This window comes from Spodoptera frugiperda, chromosome 25 (genome assembly GCF_023101765.2).
Source record: "Spodoptera frugiperda isolate SF20-4 chromosome 25, AGI-APGP_CSIRO_Sfru_2.0, whole genome shotgun sequence".
Taxonomy (NCBI): Eukaryota; Metazoa; Arthropoda; class Insecta; order Lepidoptera; family Noctuidae; genus Spodoptera; species Spodoptera frugiperda.
In genome coordinates this window covers 15,622,894-15,646,294 of record NC_064236.1, presented here as the reverse complement: position 1 = coordinate 15,646,294, position 23,401 = coordinate 15,622,894, and the positions used below count along the sequence as shown (strand labels likewise).

Genomic DNA, 23,401 nt, shown 5'->3' with positions numbered 1-23,401 from the left:
TTGTATGATTTGAAACCAAGAACTATGCGATACCAAGAAATTGGTACTAATTTTTTTTAAACGTAAAAATTTTAAACTGAAACTTTGTGTAGAGATTCTATTCAACCTGTATTCATCAGGGCTTCTTGATGTACATATATGGGTATTTTGTTACACGTTGTATATGAATGTTTTCTAATGATTTTGTAATACCTTGCACCAAATTAACAAATTCTTCAATTTAAAATAAATAATATAATTTCTGAATATTTTTTTTATTCTCTTTTCAGAAGTAAGTTTCTTGTCATAAAATATTTTACTGTATGAAGGGTATGAACATACGAATTGATGATTGAACAAATGAATTCCCTAAAATTGTGGACTAGTTTTTAGTACACCATTATTACAAACTGCTTAAACTTCCTACTAATTAACCAGTGCGCAGTGTACAAGGTACTCGTACTTCATTAAAACTAGTGCCGGTGCTATCATAACAGACTTGATGGTTTTCAACCAGTTCCCAGCCAAATATAAACTTTAAATTATATTAGCAGCCGAGCTGTGGCTTGAAAAGTGACATAATTGTATTCAATTACCCTGTGAAACCGATTTTATTCAAAGAGATGGAAATATTCCAGCAAAATAAAGCGACACGTAATTACATTCTGGTTTGATAACATCGATCCGTGTATCGGATATGGCCTCCACGAAAATATCGTGGAATATTTTCCAATTATGTGAAAATTATTTTCCGCAACAAAATTGTTGTGGTCCAGCTATGTGGGCATAAAGTTGCCTGATGCTACTCAAGACTATAACTTTACGAAATTAAAAAGTCCACAATTAAAGCCTAAGCTGTTTAGCCGGAGACTACATACTTCGATTTTTTCTTGTAAACGGAAAAGCTGCGGTTTTAGCTCGGACCCGTTGTACTTTAACGCCCAGCGCTTTGCGGTGCATCTGGACAGTAATCCGCTTTACCATGGATTCTTACACTTGTAGCACACAAATGTATTTGAGAATGTATTGAGCTCAGCATCACGAAAAATATTTTATTGCATATTTCTCCTAAGAATATCTTCATCTCTCTTATAATATTGATGCACTACTTAAAGACCATTTTTATTTATGCACTTTAAATTAGTAAAAATATTAACGATAAGATAATAAATAATAAACGATCAGAACTTGGGGTAATGTCACTAGAAATCTGTATCAACTTGACATGTCTTTCCCAAAGGTACTCTTTATCAAGAGACATACATATAAAGAAGACAAAGTAAGTGCTTCTCAAGCTCATTCAACAAGTATAATATGTATCGGATTTTTTAGGAATTTGTTATTCACTTTCAATACGAAAATGACAAATCATAGTGGAAAACCGAGGGTTTCATAGTGAGTACTTACAGAGGTCATGTCTCTCCCTGTCAGGGCTCTTGGCCATCATGGAGGTCCTCTTCGAGGGCATCGGCAGTGAAGGCTTGGGTCTGTTCTGCATCTCAGCCAGCGCTTGTTGGACAGCCTCCTGTCTCACTTCTGTAAAACAAGAACACGTTATAAAATAGTTCTTATGTATTTTTTTATGCGCAAAATAATATAATGGCATGCAAACACCTATTGAGTTCCTACCAGCAAATAAATAGTTTAAACTACTGGCACATTCATTTAAAGATACTTAAATCAATTATACAAATTCAAATGAAAATGAAGCAACTGGAAAGTTTAATATTCGAATAAACAGCAGGGGAAACAGAACGCAATCAAAGAATCAAAGCTTATTTTAAACAGCAGAATTCAATTTCCTAAAGAGTGGTAGTTCAAAACTAGGTAAATGAAAACTATCGGTCCCGGTACTCATTCTCTGAAGTTTCATTAATGAAAGTACCACCATTCCATTAACAGAGAGTATCCCTTTATCAAAGGCATATAAAACAGCGTTCAATCAATTAACCAAATAGTGTTTCAGATTTTAGTTGCAACAACTCTATTGGTCTATCCCAAACCAAACCCCAAACCGTTTCGACACCCGCATTACATCTAGCATTATTAAACATTAAAATTAACATAAAACATTTAACATTAAAATTAAAAGCACACTCATGAACGCATGACTTAAGCATCTGATACAGTATAACGTGTCAAAAGTTTTCGTATTCTACTAACAAACGATAATTTCAGAGCAATAAAAGTTGCAAACATTTGACACGTAAACTGAGCATGCAATAAAAGAGCTTGAACTTCATGCAAATGAAATATTAGTGCAACATATTAGACCACGGATGAATGCGGCGATGACCGAGATAACATCACACCAACGCTGGAAGAGCCAGTCAATTGAGAGGAATTAGAACCGAGTGATCGGCACGCTGCGGGTATTTTGTACCAGCAGACATTTGACTGAGCATCTGATTATTGTAGTGTAATGTGATCCAGTCTCCTTACACCACAAACTCTACAGTAGAAATCAATCAAGAAGAAAGTTTACATTTAGTAAAGCTAATTTTACACAGTAGACAGTATACATTAATAATACACTTAATATAAGTATTTCATATATTATATTTACAGCATTGATGTTTAAATGGTGGAATAATCATTTATAGTAAGCTAACTATAACAAATACATGTTGTTTTCAGTATTTCTTGTATAACAATAATGATATAATTGAAATTGTGCACATTTGTCGAATAAACAGACGACGACGGCGGGAGGTAATCGACACTATACTATTTCTAGGATATTTTAGTATTAAGAAGATTTACATCAAGACTTCATGTACGAAGTTTTTAAGAACAAAGTTTGGCTGAATTTAAATAATAAGATTTACAAAATATTGTTTATATGATGTATAATTCAGGAACAGATTTGTCACACGTAACTGAAATGGAATTACGATCCAATATGGCGGTACGGGCGGTATATACGGCCGGTATGTAGGCATGAGTAGGACGCGTAATTTCTCGTAATTTGTGTAACCTCGATGTGCATAGAAACAGTGTCAAATTAATAATACGCGTTTGCGTTTACAAGTCATGCCAACAGTACTAGCAGCCTAAGTTAAAAACGATAGCGATCCTAATACTCTTACAGCCGTATCTCTGAAACATAAAATATATTATAGTTCCTTTGAGTATTAAATACACAAAAACTCTTGATGTACTGTTTTAGAAAGTATCAAAATCGTAAATCGTAAATCAGTGTCATTTTTGTAAGACACTCCCTAAGTGTTCAAACCAACCTGGAGTAGGTAATATCAGCAGACTCGGTCTTGTGTACTCAATGAAGATTGACATGTCTGAGTAGTAAGTAAGTGCTAGTATTACGTCTTGGGAGTCAATTTATCCATCAACCACCACCGAAGCAACACTTAAGGACCGATTTAAAAAGAAAGCATGAAAATACTCTTAGGCTAAATATGTGCACGTCAATTAACTCTAACCAAAATCGAGAGACGTCCGCACAAAGCGTGTTAATTGTGCTAGCGGCATTTTGCTTTTTAGTAATTTTACATTATCTCCGAAACTGTAAATGGCAAATATTATCTGTATGATGTCCTTGTGATACTGAAATAATTTATTTTGATAATAATTAATATTTTGTTGCTTAAATAATCAACCAGAGTAAGTAAGCCGAAAATATATTTTTTTAAACAATAAAAGACGTATAAGAGATAAAATGTAAAAGATAGAAATAAGACAAACCAGATTGCCATATTTTATTTTATTTTTTTTTTATTTTCAGCCGTGATCGTCCCACTGCAGGGCAAAGGCCTCCCTACCCTTCTTCCACTCGTCTCTATGCAGAGCTTTCTGTGGCCAATCCTTTTCATAGGCATCGAGTTCATCCCGCCATCTCCTTCTGGGCCTGCCGCGACGTCTATTGACGTTTAGTGGGCTCCACTCAGTGGTGAGTTTTGCCCACTGCTCGTCGGACATGCGGCAGACATGACCAGCCCAGTTCCACTTTAAGCTTGCGGCTTTCTGACCAACGTCAGCGATTTGAGTTTTGGAGCGCAGTGTAGAGTTCCTTATTCTATCCGATAATCGGACTCCTAATATACTGCGCTCCATAGCTCGCTGGCAAACCTTGAGTGTGGACTTCTGATGTTTTGTCAAAGACCAGGTCTGTGCACCATAGGTGAGGATGGGGAGAATACATACGTCCATGAGCTTCCTTTTTAATGTTAACGGAAGGTTGCCTTTCATTATGTCACCCATGGACCAATAGCTTTTCCAGGCGTTCTCAGTGCGTCGAGCAACCTCTTTTTCTTGTCTCGCCTGGAAAGAGACTAATTGGCCCAGGTAGATGTATTCCTGGACGTATGCAATCTCCACTCCATCTACTTCTAACCTATGTTTTGAGCTGTTGGTCATTACCTTGGTCTTCGACATATTCATCTTTAATCCAACCTCAAGGCTCGCTCTGCTGAGTTCGTTGATCATACTGCCTAATTCTGATGCTGAAGAGGAGAAGAGCACTATGTCGTCAGCGAATCGAAGGTTTGTTAACCTCTTCTCCCCGACGACCAGGCCTCTCGTGCTCCAGCATGGCGCAAGCTTTTTAAACACCTCTTCCAGAGTCGCTGTGAAGAGTTTAGGAGATAGCGGGTCACCCTGTTTGACTCCCTTGTGAATAGGAAAGGATTGGCCTAACCTGTGTAGCTTAATGGCTGCGGTGCTTTTGTGATATATATTTTTTAAAAGGTTAATATATGTGAGGTCAATGTCTTGGTTATGTAGGGCTGTGAATATGGAGGAATGGGTGAGACTGTCGAAGGCTTTGGAGTAATCAATGAACGCAATGTACAATGGAAGCTTAAATTCACAATATTTTTCTATGATTTGGTTGAGGGTGTGTAAATGGTCTGTGGTAGAGAGGCCGCGTCGGAAACCTGCTTGCTCGGCTGGCTGGTGTTGGTCCAGTTTCTCGGATATTCTGTTTTCTATTACTTTAATAAATGTTTTGTACAAATGAGATACCAGGCTAATCGGGCGATAATTTGTGAGGTTTGATTTGTCCCCTATATATATTGTTTTAAATTTTAAGCAACTGTTTAGGCAGCGCATGCTTATTATTCTGTTTTATGAGCTATTTCTGTCCGACTTGCTACACAAAAATTGTGGTTAATATACATGTTATAAAAATAATTTATAGTCTATAGCACTCAGGAATAATGTAGCTTTCTACCAGTGAATTTTTAGGTTTGGATCATTAGTTCCAGGGATTACACATTACATACAAACTTTACCTCTTTATAATATTAGTATATAGATAGATGTATATAGGAGAAATATTAATTGGTATTAAATTAGGATCAATTGGTTTCACTAAATTGGAAAAGACTTATAAAACGCCACATAACGAATACATAATATTTTTGTAAAAATAGTGATTCACCTGTTTATTAGCTTGTTATCGCTAAAATATCATAACTTAAGACAGCAATATCGAGGCTCAAGGTCGGTCGGTTGCGAGCGACACGAACACGCTACTTTTTGTTTGATGCACATCCTCTCTATTATTATTCGCTTTCGGATATCTATGTAACAATGAGATATAATAAATATTCATGTTCGTTATTTTAGCGTGTTTTTACGCTTGACGCGTACTGGCGTCACCGTACAGATATGTATGTACACTTTACTTCCAATGGTTTTAATTTTTATTTCCATTGGTGTTTTGGGTAGACAGAATAGAAGCCCGTGTAATAAATTCAATATTTGTACTTACATTGTACCCTGTTGTACTATGGCTCCTTATTGGTGATTGAATATTAAAATACGTGAACAATTTTATACAGAAAGATCTTTTTTGTTAAGAACAGTTAATGAACAGTAATATCTTGTATTTCTATCGAGCTAGAGATATTGTGCTCTTCTACCGAAAATATCAAAATACTGCTTCTACATTTTAAATGGTCTTTTGAGGTTTTATTCTAGCCTTTTCAGTCGCAATTATGTTATGATCCTAGTAAAAAAAGATAATTTTAATTAAATACAGGTTATTTTGAAATCTAAATGTATTTTCTGTTTTGTATTTTAATTAAAAATGTGCGAAAATTTGACCAGAGCGCCAAGCACGAATAACTATCGCATTCGTAATGTAAACGTATCGAGATGACGATACGTCATGAGACGTTAACGGAGTGTGGCAGCACGAAGCCTATTCTTTCAACTATCGAGAGCTCGCATCGAATTCGATAGTGACGTCATGCTAATGTAAACTAGAGAAGCAGCCAAGTGAACGATTTGAATGACTTATTGAGCATAAAGATTTCGTCTGAAAACTAAATTAAATTTATATATATATTTCAACCTTTGTCTACACGTTTTATGAAATAATATTTATTAAATAAATATTAATTATGTGCAAAAAGTTCTTAAAGCGAGTTAAGAGAAATATAACGTGACATTATCTATGAAAAAAAAAGTACTTAGTTTCATAAATTTATAATTTTTTTTATGATTTCCGAACGTCGTATTTGACATCACCGCCGACATTTGTCATTTGCCGGTTTATTATTATTTATTTTATTTATTTATTTTATTTATTAAAAAGGTACATGTTATGAACTTATAAACTAGTATACAGTCCGACAAAACTATATATGTAGTTTGTCTGTCGGATCCAAGAGGTATATATTAGATAACTAATAACATATTAGGTTGTTTGTTTGTTATTTTATATTATGTAAATAAATAACAATTTTAACATGTTACATTTAAAATGAGGACGATTCAACTCCAATATGAGCTAATGGTGGAATTTATGCAAAAGTAAGTAAAGATTTCTAAATGTTTCTTTGATTAGCCCTTTTTTTATGTGATGGACAATAATTTTACGGAGATTTGTCTAAACCCTCTCCGCAAGAGCTAGTGGTTTGCACCGGAGCGAAATCTGGCGTACCGGTGAAATTCACCGGTGATTTGCCGATCTCCGGAGATTCACCGGCGATAACCGGTGATGAAAACCATTAATTTCAAATCAAGTTTTTATTAATTGAAAAACAAAACAGAATAGATAATAAAATTGGACTTCAACGAACCCTGAACTCTTTGGAAAGCTAGTAGCAAGTGAATTGAACCACATAAACGGCCAAGAGCGCTTTGAGTTGATGACCAAAATAATTAATATCATTCGAAAGAAGCAAATCAGTAAATAAATTATCTTAATTATGTATTAAATTAAAAACTGATGGTTAATAAATATTTCTATTATTTTAGTAGTATCAATATAGTATTGAAAAATAATATTTTTTTACATAAAAATATTCCATTTAGATATAATATGATCACCGGAGTTTAATCGGTTAACAACCGATTGATTTCAATCGAGTACTTTTACCGGTATATTACCGGTTATTCTCCGGTACTCACTGCTCCGGTGCAAACCCCTAGCAGTTACATTCAGGCTAAATGGAAGGAGCCATTCAGGCAGCAGCGGATACTTAAACAATGTTTGTAATGTAATATTTGATGTATTATCTTTTTACAGATTGGAATATTTGTGGGACCAGTCCAATATTACTGGGAGCAGTGGGCCTACTGTATTCCTACCACACCACTCACTGTTCCTCACGAAGCCTACCCTTCGCCAGCGCCTCCACCAACACCACCAATCCTCCATCCGAGGAAGATAGCTGGAATCCTCCACCAGTGAAAAAACCTAAAGCGAGTTTGATTAAAATGTGTATAGAGAATGACAAGAATACTATGCTAGGGAGCGTGAGAAAAGTTATTATTTTTTATTAGTTGATTATTTTTTGTTACTTACTGTTAATTTTATATTTATTTCAATTTTTCTGTTTTTATGTTATTTTAAAATATTATCAAAATATTGTTAATGGCATTGTATTTATAATAATTATTCTAACGGTGTCAATACTGTGAATGTGGTGCATGTCTATAATTGGCATAACCACATGATCTTGTGTCTTCATCTTGTTTTTCATTAATGTCTTATAATAATAAATAAATAAATTATATATTATTGGGATTAAGATTAGAATAAAATAGTTTTTAAGTTATTTATATATGTATATACATTTTATTAACTATAAAAAGAGGATTTTGTAGAAAAAAGTAATAAAACACTTGAAATAACTATGGAGTCTATTTATTCTGTCCACCAAAATGTTTTTTAGTAGTAGTTTTCTTTATTTATTTCCTATTATTGTGGATTACATCCTTCGGCACGAATGGGCTGGCTCGACCGGAGTGATACCACGGCCTCACAGATAACCGACGTGAAACAGCGCTTGCGTTGTTTTGTTGTGTGAGTAAGGTTACCGGAGGCCCAATTTCCCCCTTCCTAATATTCCCAATCCCCGATTCCCCAACAACCCTTAAACGTATTCGTTGTTGTTGGTACAATCGTTGTTAACGATCGTAAGTACTTGTTGTACTTTGTTGGTACAAAGACGGTCTTGGCATTTTATAAAAATCACTGCAAGCACTCACTGACTTCACAATATAATATATTTTGTATTATTACCCCACAGTCAAACTATTAAAACGGTTTTGTGGGGCTTATTATATTGTAATGTAATTATATGGAAATTGAATAAAAAATAAATAAATAAATAAATTACAAATTTCGATACCATTCTCACCGACAAATTCTCAGTGACAAATGTTTCGACTCGTTTCGATAGCCAGCTTTCGAAATTTACGTTACCGTACGTCAAAAGCTCGTTCGTGCTTCCAATTTGTGTCAAAATGTTCTAGGTTTCGATACCAATACGATACGATTACTATACGATAGTTATCAAAAACATTCGTGCTTGCGATATTTAGTTCCTTTTACGCACGGTAGGGGCGCTGTTCAAATGTCATAGAAAATTCTGTCGATTGCGATACGAATACTTTCTCGATAGTTTTCGTGCTTAGCACACTGGTCTGTTCACCACACACAGACAGGCATTTAATTTACTCTTTGTAATAGCTCACTTGTCCAAGTTGTTCGTCAACTAACCGCAAATGCTTAAAATAATAAAACCCAACTTTGTGTATACCTAACTAAAGTACAAGCATTTAAAGGTCACACGTTGTTAATAGTTAATTTGCTATTGTAATAAGCGGTCTATTCATAAGCTGGATGTATGGTAGGTTGCGTTCTCCTCAGTGAGTTCAAGTATGGTGTATGACGAGATGGGAGTGACGTCAGAGACTCCCACCGTGCTCGTATTGTTGCAAGCAAGCAGTGCGGTAGATGGGTACCCTTATTGTGTAGGAGCATGTCGTAGACACATGCAACTACGGTGACACTCTGCACAGCGTCTTTTTAAAGATCTTTCAAAGGAAAAACCTAGTTTATGAAACTTTATGCAGGTTTTAAGTTGTACACTTTCTTTGTATTTTTAAACAGGTTTTGTGCAACGTACTAGGTATTAAATACATAATCTCACTAAATACAACCTTGAGGAACTTCCACAAATGAGTAAATTATGATCGTTAATGTGCATTATCGGTCAGGAAATATGTAAATGTTAATGAGCCCGTTTCCTTAGAATGGACACTTCCACAGACGGGGAAAGAACGTGTAATGACTATTTACGATATCAACCAACACAACACATATTATTTATGTAGCTAACACAATTTAAAATAATGATAATGATAAAACTGTTAGGTACCGTAGGGCTTTGCTGGAAGTTTTGTACTCTTATTATCAAACATTGCACAAACATCTGCTCTCTAACTTTACATTGCTTTTACATCGAGCAGTTAAAGAGTTAGGAAACCACCAAAATTAACAATATAAAATAAGGAAAGGACTAGTTTCATTTACAATTTGCACAATTACACTGTTTTATGGATATATTGTTATTACTAATGTCGATAACGGCTCGGCTCTATCGCAAATGCGTTTTGTGATTACATCAAAGTATCGCAGGCAGTTGACGTTCAAGGGCGATTATTTATCTATGAATATTAAAAAAATTCGTCACCAAATACGTACTTATATGTATTCGCCGGCCAAACTAGATTTAAACTAAATCTCATATATTGTACATGTAAGGGATGATTTTTACCTGACATATTAGAATTCGACGTGGTGAGTAATTCTATGTAGGTAAATAAAAATAAATCAACAGGCCAGGAATTTCTCTAGAACTTTTTTGAAAAGTCGAAGATCATAATTTGAGCGCGTCATTCGTTCATTGCTGTAATGGATGGCACATGGCGGCAACACGCTACACCTGGCTTACACTTGGCAACAACCGCAATGTGGTCACCGTTGTTTACTTCTAGTTAAAATTTCACTTCACTATCTGTCCGTGTATTCTTTGAAATTTAGGAGGCTTTTGGCAATAATTACGTTAGTGTAATTTAATAAAGATTTATAATTATGTCATATTTAGGTGAAATTTTATATTCATTCAAATTGCCTAAACACAGTAAAGTAAAACTATAATAAAAGTGTTACCATTATTTAATCAATTGCTATGCTAAGTGTAAATAAGTATACCAGTACACTCAGTGCTTGTAAGGATGATTCGACTCGTAAAACTAGTGCCTACGTACTATAGTCGTACATAGTGTTGGGTAAATAGCCGGCTACTTTGAGTTATTATCGATTATAATCCATTAATAGCCATTAATAGCCTACCAATGGATGATAACCCTGCTATTAATATATAGTTAAAAAAATAAATGCTTTTTTTGTTTTATTGTAAAATCTGTGGGTGTAAACATAAATTGTGTGCGTGTACGCAGTGTGATTCAACATATTGTTATTCTTTTTATTTATTTTCACTATTTGTATATGAAAAAGTGTTAATAATAAAATAAATAAGTACACATTTTTCACATTCACGGGAAATTCAGTTTTGTTAATTTAGAGATCCAATACTATAAAAAATATAATTACTATTGACACATCGCTTTGTGATTTAACCATATACCTAATTAATTATTTTTACCTATAAAATAATTTTAACCGATACGTAAAAATGTAAGGTACATTAAGTAAGTTAGTTATTAGCTATTTTGAGTCGATAGTAGGTAACATGCATGCGCACTTCCGACGTTTGGCTCCTAAGTTGGAACGGACGGGGGCTGCACTTAAGTGGCTCCTGCCCAACCGCTGGGGGCCAAACGCCTCCTGCCGGAGGTTGTACGCGGGGATCGTGCGGTCCATGGCCCTCTACGGCGCCCCTGTGTGCCGAACCTGATGCGGCGGCCAGCTCGGGCGCTGCTCACGTCCCAGAGGGTCATGGCCATCCGGGTGATTCGCGGATATCGCACGATCTCCGGAGAGGCGGCTAACCTCCTTGCCGGACTACTGCCGTGGGATTTGGAGGCGAAGGTGCTTGCGCGCGTTTTCTGTTTGCGCGCTGGGGCGAAACTCCACTGCCGCGCCAGATTAGTGCGTGGCGGGACGAGCTCCGGCGCGATCTCATGGCGGAATGGCAGCAACGACTGTCGCAACCGAGGGCTGGGCTCGCTGTCATTGCAGCGATAAGTCCCCTCTTTGAGGAGTGGCTTGAGAGGCACCACGGCGTCCTCACCTACCGCCTGACGCAGGTGCCGGTTACCGGACATAGAGTTTCCGTAGGTTCCTGTTTCTGATTGGGTGGGAGGAAACGCCCGGGTGTCATCACTGCGAGGACCGCCCGAAGGACACGGTGGAGCATACGGTGGCGGTTTGCCCTGCGTGGGCTGAGCAGAGCCAGACCAGAACCAGACCCGTGCGTGCGGCGCATCACGTTCCGCGCGCGCATCAAAGAGCCATCAGACCACCACAGATGGGGCCCAGTAGGGGTGATGCCTGATCCGTAGTTGCGGACTACCTAGCGGGTTTACCGGAGCTCCGGTTCGAAATGCAGATGTAGGAACGGGGTGGTTTTTTGTCAGTAAGAGTCTTACACTCCCTCTCGCCTCACCTAAGGCGAGAGAAGTCATTGGATGATATCCGCCCTCAAAAAAAAAGGAGGTAACATTCATCCCCGCACCCCCGCACCGCAGAAAAAATAACGTTATATATCACACAACTGGAATTTGGAAAACAGACCGTCAAGTATAGATACGGAAAGTGATTTCCACATGGATTCGGAACCTTTCTATCCAACATCAGAAATCGATGAAATATCCTGTGACTGTAATGAACCTGGGGGCCTACTCCGGTTCTCGAATCCGAAGTTTCGTTTAATCTTCGGCCGTAGTTTTTATTGGTTTACTGATAGAATTACTTGAAATAACGTTTTATTTTTAATTTCATATCAAAACCTATTATTTATTTTCATTTCATTCGTTCATTTTAGTTCCCCAAAGTTCGCAATAAATAGAATTGTAGTACAAAATCTGCGAAGTTGCGGACGAAACTTCGCTTTTCGTTGAATTAGAGTAGGCCTGCAACTGCAGGCCTACTTTTAAATTGCACATTTATTTACTATAAAGAAAGATGATGAAAATGAAGTCTAATCTGACAGTCCTAAGCCTGAAAACCATGAAGGGAAATTTTCAATCACTAAAATAACATTAATAGCAGGGTTATCAGCCAAAATTGGCTATTAATGGCTATTAACTGCTTTTAATCGATTATTAGCCAAATGATATTAACCGGATTATTATCATTGCCCATCACTAGTCGTACACCATCCGCCTGTCTATTGTTCATACCTATACGTGCATCTAAACAGTACTATACAGTGCAGGAACAATATTTATTGTTTGGTGTTCATTCATTCGTAGGCGATACTTTCGTTTATATGCGCACACAGACAGCACCTATCGTTTAAATTTGCACATGTCCATGCGGCGTACATTAAAAATTGTATCAATGGAAAATAAACTCAAACGTGGCGTGTTAAAGTGCTTAGTAGGGAGAATTTTTTGACGGAAACGGCTTGTTTCTTAGTCAGACCGTTTGTTCCAGATGGTTGATTCGTTAGTTGAGTCGGAGGTCACCAAACAATGACAATTGCTATAATATAAAAATTGAAGGAATAAGTTAAATACTCATTGCGAAATGCTTTAAGCCTTTATAAGGCATAACATTAAAATAAAACTTGTTGTGGTTTATTAAAATACTAGCTGTGCCCGCGACTTCGTCCGCGTGGATTAGTTATTTTAGGCTTTATATTTATTTTTGCAAACAACTTTCTCAGCTTCATAAATTATAGCTGTTACCCACGGTTAATTTGTGCATTGAAAATTCGTGATAGCACTGGATTATGATTATAAGGAACAATCCACACTCATTTCTATACTATATGTGTTTCCATTATTTTCCGGAAACCTGTGCCTATAGGTTGGGTAACCACCACCCCGGTTTGTGTTTCAGAAATAAAATTCCTAGGGTACTTTTTAGATGGGCTCGCTACATACGCGTTATAGCAGTGATAAGTCCCCTCTTTGAAGAGTGGCTTGAGAGGCGTCACGGCGTCCTCACCTACCGCCTGACGCAGGTACCTACTTACCGGACACGGAAGTTTTGGTTGGTACCTGTTTCGAATTCGGCGGGAGGAAACACCCGGCCAAACGGCCGAGGATCGCCCGGAAGATATGGTGGAGCATACAGTGGCAGTGTGCATTGCATGTGCTGAGCATCGCCATGTCCTTAGGGATGTGAATGGCGACGGTAACCTCTCACGTCCGGCTCTAGTTCAGGCCAAGGTGCGGAGCGAGGGGGAAAGGGACGCCGTCTCCCCCTTCTGCGAAGTAGTCATCCTAGCTAAGGAGGAGGCGGAGCGCGTGAGGGAACGATCCTCATCACGACCCAGCCGCCGCAGAAGACACTCCGGGCGTCGAGAATCGCGTGACGATCCCCGGCCACCGTAAGCGCAGGTCTGCGGACGGCGAGTAAGAGTAGCTCGTCGCCCGATCAAAACCAGACCCGTGCGTACCGTGCGTCGCGTTCTGTGCGCGCCTCAAAGAGCCAGGCCACTACAGATGGGACCCAATAGTCTAACAGACAACGTAAAAGATTACCGGGGCCCCGGCTCAACGGGGTGATTTTTACACTCCTTCTCGCTTCACCCAAGGCAGGAGTAGCCAACGGATGATTTTCCCCCCTCAAAAAAAAAAGAAAGAGTACTTTCTAGAACAAATGTTACTTTCATACATGGTGACGCAAGGTTATGAAATCCTTAAGGATCACATATTTTTATACCCTATCATATTTTTATGACAATAAATTGAAGAATTGGATTTTTTTGTTTGTCAAATGCACATCATGCGGCGCGCGTGAATTTTATATCGGAGTTATTTTAAAATTGTAATATCTTCTAAGATGTTTATTGAAGTTTAGTGATGTCAAAGACACAATTAAATACTCTTAATGAACAACACATTTATTTCGATAAAGATCAATATTTTTTCATTAATACAACTCTTAACAAATAATGCATTAATTTCGACCCAGTTTGATTACCATAAAAACGATTCTAGTAAGTTAATCCTAAAAGATAGACATATACTGTCGCGGACTTTTTTAGATCATTTTAAGAGGAATAATTCTTTCATACATATAATTTTCGTATCTTGAACCATTTTCGCAGCGCACGCAACGGAAGCCCTCAAGAATTAATAATTTCCCCCGTTTTGTCCACATTTTCCTTTATTTCTTCGCTCCTAATAGTTATAGCGTGATGTTTTATAGCCTATAGCCTTCCTCGATAAATGGACTATCCAACACAAAAAGAATTATTCAAATCGGACCAGTAGTTCCGGAGATTAGCGCGTTCAAACAAACAAACAAACAATCAAACAAACTCTTCAGCTTTATAATATTAGTATAGATGCGTTTTGTAAGATTCACTGAACTTTTCGTTGAAGTAAACATGGTGGTAAAAATATTCCCTTTGCCTTATAAAGCCTCCTATAACTTGAAACGAATAAGGTACAGTAGGTATATGACTATAATAACGCACAAGTCTAACTTTTCCCAGTCACAAAAAGCAGACAGATTCCTGAATATACATGAATAATATGGAGCAATTTAAATAAGCGAGTAATTTTACTAATTCCCGTAATGTGTATATAACATAACCTCCCGTGTATTTCTTCCTTTGATAGTCCTCAAAATTCCGCATCCTTTGAAATAGATGAAACTGCGGAAGGAACCGTTAACTTTGTCGCAAAGCAAGAGCATTAAATTAATACATTATTCGTGGGTATTTACCGCCAGTTCGTATCAAAAAGCGACTCTAAAAGATGCGGCAACCATAGTCGTATGCAAGTGTACGGCGTATCCCACAAAGCTAACAAGTTAAAGTTGTTTATTCAAAGAAACTGGACCATGAATATGTATGCATACAAGAATCTACATTTTTTGTCTCATTTGCACGTTTGCTTTCTTTACAGATTACTTGCGGCAACATGTCGCGGATAAGTCACTTTGTAACAGCATCATTCAGCTCAAACACTATTAAGAATCCATGATAATGATAAAGAACTTTTCAAAAGCCACATTAAAAAAGTATCTGTTTATTATTTTCTGTTCAAACTCCAAGTATCAACCTCTTTCTTCTACTTCCTTTTTCATCCGTTTTCATTATGGCTCTTTTCTTGGTAATGTTATTCCAAGACTCTTAGAAAAACGAACGTAAAGGAATTTTCAATAAAAGACCAATTCTATTTTGTCTCAAGTTCCACTACCAGCTACAAGCGACTCTCCTAATTATTTCAATTAACTTGATACTTGATAGATCAATAAGGGACAATATAATTCCCAATATGGCGTTGTAGTTGATAGCAGCGTTTACGTAGCGTAGGTGGTAACTAGACACTGTTAATTGTTCGTTATTCATTATAGTAAATGGTTTGCACACTGATACACTAGCTCTTTTGTGTCAGCTAGGTCCATCATTGTAATTGGTCTGTCAATCAGCAATTTCGGTGATAACAGAGCATTAGACCGTATTAGGGCGTAATAGATCATCTGTCTAATTCCAAGGTTAGTATATGCTACATTGGGCTCGCTGTCATTGCAGCGGTAAGTCCCCTCTTTGAGGAGTGGCTAGAGAGGCGCCACGGCGTCCTCACCTACCGCCTGACGCAGGTGCTTACCGGACATGGAAGCTTCGGTAGGTTCCTGTTTCTGATTGGGCGGGAGGAAACGCCCGGGTGTCATCACTGCGAAGACCGCCCGGAGGACACGGTGGAACATACGCTTGCGGTCTGCCCTGCGTGGGCTGAGCACCGCCGTATCCTCAGGGATGTGGTCGGCGACGGCGCCCTCTCGCGTCCGGCACTGATACAAGCCATGGTGAGGAGCGAGGGGGACTGGGATGCCGTCTCCTCCTTCTGCGAAGCAGTCATGCTAGCTAAGGAGGAGGCGGGGCGCGTGAGAGAAAGAACCTCTTCACGCCCCAGCCGTCGCGAGAGACACTTCGGGCGTCGGGGATCGCGCGACGATCTCCGGCCACCGTAAGTGCGGGTCTGCGGACGACGAGCAAGGGTAGCTCGCCGCCCGACCAGAACCAGACCCGTGCGTGCGGCGCGTCGCGTTCTGCGCGCGCCTCAAAGAGCCATCAGACCACCACAGATGGGGCCCAGTAGGGCTGATGCCTAATCCGGAGCTGCGGACAACCTAGCGGGTTTACCGGGGCTCCGGCTCGACGGGCAGGAGTAGGAACGGGGTGGTTTTTAGTCAGTAAGAGTCTGACACTCCCTCTCGCCTCGCCCAAGGCGGGAGAAGTCATTGGATGATTTTCCACCCTAAAAAAAAAAAAAAAAAAAAAAAAGTATATGCTACATGGAGCTTCTTATGTTTGTCTTATACAAAAAGTATAAAACTACCAAACAATTTGAACCACTCAAAACATGGATTATACAGATTCATTTCTCTGTGGCAAGTTAGTTGAAAAGTAACTCTAAATTTGAAACAACAAGAAACACGTAAACAAAACACCAAATATGACAATGATTGACGTACCACAAATAGTGGTAGAAGCAAGTGAAACCACCGCAACATTTCACGGTTGCCAAATACATAACTTATCTGTTGAATGAAATTGCAACACGAAAGGGTTTATTTTAGGGACAGGTTGAGTAAACTAATATATGAATTGTTTCTCTTCACGTAATGAGATCTGTAGGGTTAACGATATTAACAAGTTGTGATAACAGGGATACGAAAAAGACTTTTCAGTGAAGGACCAAAATATTAATAACTTTCAGGCAGCGACTTGGTTTTTAACTAACATATTTTTAATTATTATGAAAAGCTTGTGAGCTGTACTCTGTAAAACGTGCAACTAAAATCTGTGTCATTAAAAATATGTTTTAAATATAAACGGAATATTCAGGAATATTTCTATTTATTTTAGTGACTCAAACACAAATAGGAATATTTCTATTTATTTTACTGACTCAAACACAAAGGAAGAGAGTTTTAATTATTTTGCTTATTGGTTTGTAAAGTACATAGTATACATGTTCATTTTATAAAAATAAATTCATATCCGATGTCGGTTAAAGAAATACTCGGAATCATATCGCAGTTTTTAGTAGTTGAACAAATAAACAATGCGAAATGAAATGCGTTTTCGAGAATCGAGCCAACGAGATTGCTTATTTTGAAATTACACGTCCATCATATGAAAAACTGAATACGGTTCGAGTGTTCAACGTAAAATATACGATGACATAAAAATGACGTTTTATTATTTTGAAGATTTTTACGTCAGGTCTATGCCATCGTTAATTTAACGACTCTTCAATATAAATCTGAGTAAGAAGTCTGCAACATTCAAAGTTACTGAACTTTTCACCTCAAGATGTCAAACAGTTTGTAAAGAAATTAAAAGTTCGCAGCAGCAGAACTTTTCAGCACATAATATCTTGACTTTGAAACGTATTTAAATTGCATAAGGTCAGCAAAATTATTTAAAAGCTTTACAGCGTGTCCTAAAAAATCTATTTCGTTTCTTATTTCCATGATATTCGATATTTTCTTGGTGCTAAGAGAGACAACGTTTAATATCAATTTGTTCCGTTCCCTAAAGTATATCAGTAGATAGTTCAACATGATGTTACTAATTTAATTATCTAAACACTAAAGAACATTATGTCTTGCAATTAGTAAGATATGCACAATGTACATTAGAAGCTTAGAATATAATGTAACTAGCAGTACCACTGTATATTACACGTATTAATTTAACCTTCACTTGCAGCTGACAGTTACAATAATTAAATTTCGAGTAACTACATATACTAGTGTTTGCCTAGTGGTCGAAATTCGACCATATACGATTTAATTTACAATACTACTTAACATACGTTCAAGGATAATTTTTATTTAACGAATTGCTATTAGTTTTGTAAAATTCAAATTAATATATTCGGGCACATCATGAACAGGAAAACTCTATTCATATGAGACGTGAGAATATCATCGCAATGTCTGTCGATTTTGACGTTTTGTCAAATACGATCAAATACTATGCATGGTAGTGTGTGTAATGTTTTATTTATTGATTTAATGTACTTTATAAGCATTATTTTTGAAAAATATTAGCGTTCTGCACTTCTCCTAGACATAAACTATAAGTGTACCAAATTTTATGCTCCTACGTCCGCGCAATTTTCGTAAAAAGGGGTCCAAAGTTTTTGCATCACGTATTAATATATAGATTCGAAGTTGCAAACAACTGAGCAAGTTAAGCTAACTAACGGCCAGTTTCAATATTCTATCTATCTGTAGATTTGCCTACTAGAGATAGTATTTTGACATAAGCTCCATACAAAATGTGTCAAAATTCTATCTCTAGTAGGCAAATGTACAGATAGATAGGTTATTGAAACTGGCAGTTAGTAAACAATGGTTTAACTATGCCTTTAGTACTACGTTCAAAATATTAATCTAACATTTCCTATTTTTACAATTGAGTAGTAGGTATCCTCGGTCAAAAATAAATTATTACAACTTTCCAATACAATAAAATATTCAAAAATAATCACACTCTCATTCATAAATTTGATGAACTACTTAATTTTCGATTTTTTCTAGCAAAATTTCTTAAAATAAGTCTGCTATTTGACGTAAAAACCTGATGACTTCATAATAGACTATTTCATTAAAAAAAATCATAGAAAATATCGTTTTTGACGTTTCGAATAAGTATTGAATTTGACTAGTAGGAAGCTAGCCTATTGATGTCAACTATGCGAAATTTCTCTTCAATTGTGTGTGAGTACGTTAATAAACACTGCGCTAACTAACAATGTTGATTTAGGGCCGCTAATTCATCACTTTCCGAATTATTTCATATCATGCATCGCTTCAGAAATTCTATAACGAGAATCATGAAATTCATTCGAGGATTTCTATTAGTTGTGCTTGCATAATTAAAACATATAATATTAAACTTTTGCAGGAAAAGGCTTCCGCAGACCAGACTGCAATTTAATATTAATGATTCCGCTTTTAATTTCATACATTATTAAATTGATGCAGCAGATTTTGTGAAAAGATAACTGGCAATGACCAGTTGATTAGGACAGGAAATTTATATGGATTTGCGACTTGGTCTATGTATTTAAATGGCATATCTTTTCTGCAGAGAACTTTATTGGTAGTTATAACATTTGTATTAGGTTTTGGATGTATATCGATAACATAAGATTTATAGCTAGGTATTACCGCAAGAATCAGAATTGGATGGAGAAAGATTATATAATCCGTGAGGTGATGCAGAAGGGTGATCACGACCTTCAGCACTGAGGAAATCGAAGCAAGGAGGAGCATAATGTTTAAGGTAGACAAGGAATTAGGCAACAGATGTGCTTAAATTAACAGGGGAAGAGGTGTAGCTGGATGAAACACTCATAAGTCCCAAAGGAGTGCAACGAGCTGCCTACAAGGAACAGTATAATGAATAATACACAAGAACTTACCGTGGACTCCCTTCGTACGCAGTATGAACATATATGTCCAACTAGCAAACTCGGCGAACTCCGTTTCGCCACAATTTTTTTTTCCTGATTTTTCTTTGCTATAAACCTCACGGAGCCCGAGACCTTTCCAACGAATGCAGAACCGTGGAAATCGGTTCGTGCGTTCTGGAGTTATAGCGTCAGGAAGGAAAACCCGACTTATTTTTATATAATAGATATGAAGTCGGATCACATGACAGCAGACATGGGCCACTACCAGTATAGTGTATACCAGTATAGTATATGGTAAGGAGTAGCTACATTTGGCCACGAAACACATTAAGTATGATGTTCACACACTTTTTTAACTTGGAGTGATCACAGAGAATTTTTTTTTTAACGGAGTACCGTTATTAGGTCCTTTGTATATTGACATTACGTACCGAAGGGGAAAATGTTTACTTTGAGATAGTTGTTGCAAACTGAAGCATAGGTAACTAAAAAGATAATGCAGCACATTTTCTATCGTATTGGTTACGCTACGGTTAATACAAATATTTTGCAGAACCCACATATTTTATTGTTTTAAATTTTAATTTTATTATCAAGAGCAATTTAATAAACAGTTTATTTCCAACCACAGTAAAACCAACTATCCATACGCGTAACAACGGACATAAAATAATACTCCTGTCCTCTGCAAAAATATAAGTACATAATTTATATTTTTAGCAAAATGGCATACTTGTGTGACGTATTTAGCACACTTAGCTTTCACGTCTATCAGTATTAGTATGAACGTCCAGTTTAATAATTTAATCTGAGTTAGCACGCACTTTAATCTGATGTTGTGATGTCATTACAATATAAGCTATGAGCCCATATTTTAAAGAGAAAGAGATTTTGTAATTATTTATTTCTCATTTATGAGAAAGACTTATTGCTACAATATTTTAAAATTACTCAACCATAAATGTAAACGTGACAGTTCAAGTTAACGTGACAACTACGTACAATATTGCAAGAAACAAACAAAGAGGTTATATTACCTCTTTGTATAATATCAAAAGCTTTCCACACGAATTCCGAGTGTGCATAAACTTCCTTATTTTCTCTAAAGCAGAACAAATGAGAAAACGGAGTAACAAGAGAATGAATGCAGGGGTACCAATTATCTGCTAGGTACGTAAAAATACAGACAAGTAGTGCATGTGTTCTGCGACTGCATTTCGTTAGCCGGGTGTTGCGGACTCCTGAATAATGGATGCAAGTTATGAGCCCCCACAATAGAGAAAGATATAACTACGTGTTTACCGCATTGAATCGTACACCGCTACAGCCCGCTTTCATTAAAATAAAACTTAAACCTTTGAAAATTTGTCAAAGATTGCTAGTGTTATGTGCATGGCACGACACAGTAACATGTGTCAATTGATACTTACAACGATGAGTTTTACATCTGACTAAGTTTCGATATAAGCCCTATCAGCTTTACGTTTTCACAAAGGAGATTAATCATTGTTAAATGACATCGGATCGACGCGTCTCTCTGTAATTCAGTAGCATTGGATTCGATAATATGCAGACAGCGAGATCAGCATTTTACGCTCTCAATATTGGGACAAAAGAGTCTGAGAGAGGGAAAATACCACCCTCACAGCATGGACCACGGAGCATTGGACAGACATAAGTTTTATTAGTCAACTAAATTGCAAACGGGTCGCCGCTCGCTTAAATGAATCTACTTTAGGTTCAGAATTCTAAAGACTACATCAGAGAAAATAAAATAGCCAACTCAGTATAAACTTTATAACAAGCTTTATGCAAGTTTTGACATGCAGGTTTGCTCGTTATAGCGTGCAAAATTGAGTATGCTACAAGGGAGATGCTGAATGGCACGTCACTTCTATTCACTGCAACTTTAAAGTCTAAAGTTATTGACGTATCGGAAATTTTCCTCAAGTCTTTTTGTACGTCTCGTAAACTGAACCATCAAGGAATATTTTATGAAAGATAAAACGCGACCATGGCTGTTAACTAATAATAAATGGTATTTGGCTATTTATTTCTAAATTATATTTTGCATTGAATTTTTTTCGAACTATTGATGATGTCGGTATTTACATAGGTGATACACTTTTTGGTTTATTTCCCATTTAACACATTGTTTCGTTGCTGAAACTTCCGACACAACGTTCCACGTGCTTTAACTGTATTTATTAACTGTTAATTGACACATTTTAGTAATGTTTATGACGCCGTTAAAATGTAATAAATTTTTAATAACTCAGTAACTACGGCAATGCTCAAACAATTATATTCTATTATAATTTGAGGTACATAATACGTTTACAAACATGTATGAAATGCATTTCTGTGAAACGCAAACTTTAGATTTGACGTGATTCATTAAAATGGGTAGTACCTACAGCTAAAAGAAACAGCTAAGAGAAAATTGCCCCACTTTAGGAATTTATCCTAATTACATTTTATTGAATTGTATAGTTACCATGTAAGCAGAATATGTAGTTTTAGACAGTAATGTACCAAAATTAGAGCATGATAAAATATCCTAACGTAACCTTCTCCAAAACTAGAGCATCAAACATACTAGTAATTAGGTCTCGGCATACAAATTGGAGCATAATTTATGTCTACATGCTCAAGTAGGTACTAGGCCGACCAAAATAAACTATGAGCAGCGCTTATTTACTAATTAATGTACTTGCTTTGTAAAGTACATCATTATTTACTAGCTGTTTCCGCATGTATTGCGTGTCATTGATACATAGACATGGATTGTTTACCTGTCTGTGTATTCAATCTGTTATATCAAAGTTACATAGTATTCCTACAATGTTACTGGGAGACGTTGTAAAGCAAAGGCTTTCTTGTTCTTGACGAAGCCATTGATGAATCATTTGTAGGCGTGGTGGTGACGTCAGGACCAATCCACCTACGGCCATACAGAGCTGCAACGTTATTTTGTTGTGGATATAACCTATATCTAGATACATTGAAAAATTGCATAATTGTCACAGTTTTAGGACATAGTTTAATGCAAATGCCATAATATTATTGACGCATTCATTGCGTTTGACTAACCGCCTGCGGGCCCTGCGGCTATCGGGAATGTACGGAATTTGCTGGCCATAATCGGATTTTAAGCGGCAGTGCACACCTTCCCTTTCGGCGACCATTGCAATTACTATATCAATCTAAAATCCGCCCCGGCTTTTGGATATTTCGAACGGTGTGCGGAATTTTGTATTATAATTAGGCTTCACCATAAACTTCAACTGTTAGGTGTGAAATATTTTGTATTCTTTACGAAATTCACATTTGAAAGTTATTCAGTTACTTAAGGATGCGAATAGAAAGATATACCCACTGTTACTTGCTCGCGTAAATTGAATGATAATGCTACGATAAATATTTGTCCCTGCTGGGAAGATGTCACTCGGATTGGGTTCTCAAACCGCTTACACGTAAAGTTTTATCTTCCGTATTTTTGCATCCAAATCAACATACGTATGTAAATAGAAAGCCAGTCGGTGGACCCGTCGCACCGGTTATGAGACCATGTATTTGCAAC

General features: G+C 37.0%; 1 protein-coding gene across 21 annotated transcripts in view; it reads right to left on the bottom strand.

The window, feature by feature from the left end:
* LOC118267499 (disco-interacting protein 2) overlaps positions 1 to 23,401 on the bottom strand; it is a 118,452-nt gene that overhangs the window by 24,875 nt on the left and 70,176 nt on the right. For 20 of the 21 annotated variants that reach the window (XM_035581533.2, XM_035581542.2, XM_035581550.2 and 17 more), the window contains one exon: positions 1,387 to 1,515. In XM_035581533.2, the coding sequence (XP_035437426.1) occupies positions 1,387 to 1,515 (129 nt within the window). Of the gene's footprint in view, positions 1 to 1,386; positions 1,516 to 9,614; positions 9,775 to 23,401 lie in introns of those variants that run through there. The other variant, XM_050703939.1, reaches the window with a different exon arrangement.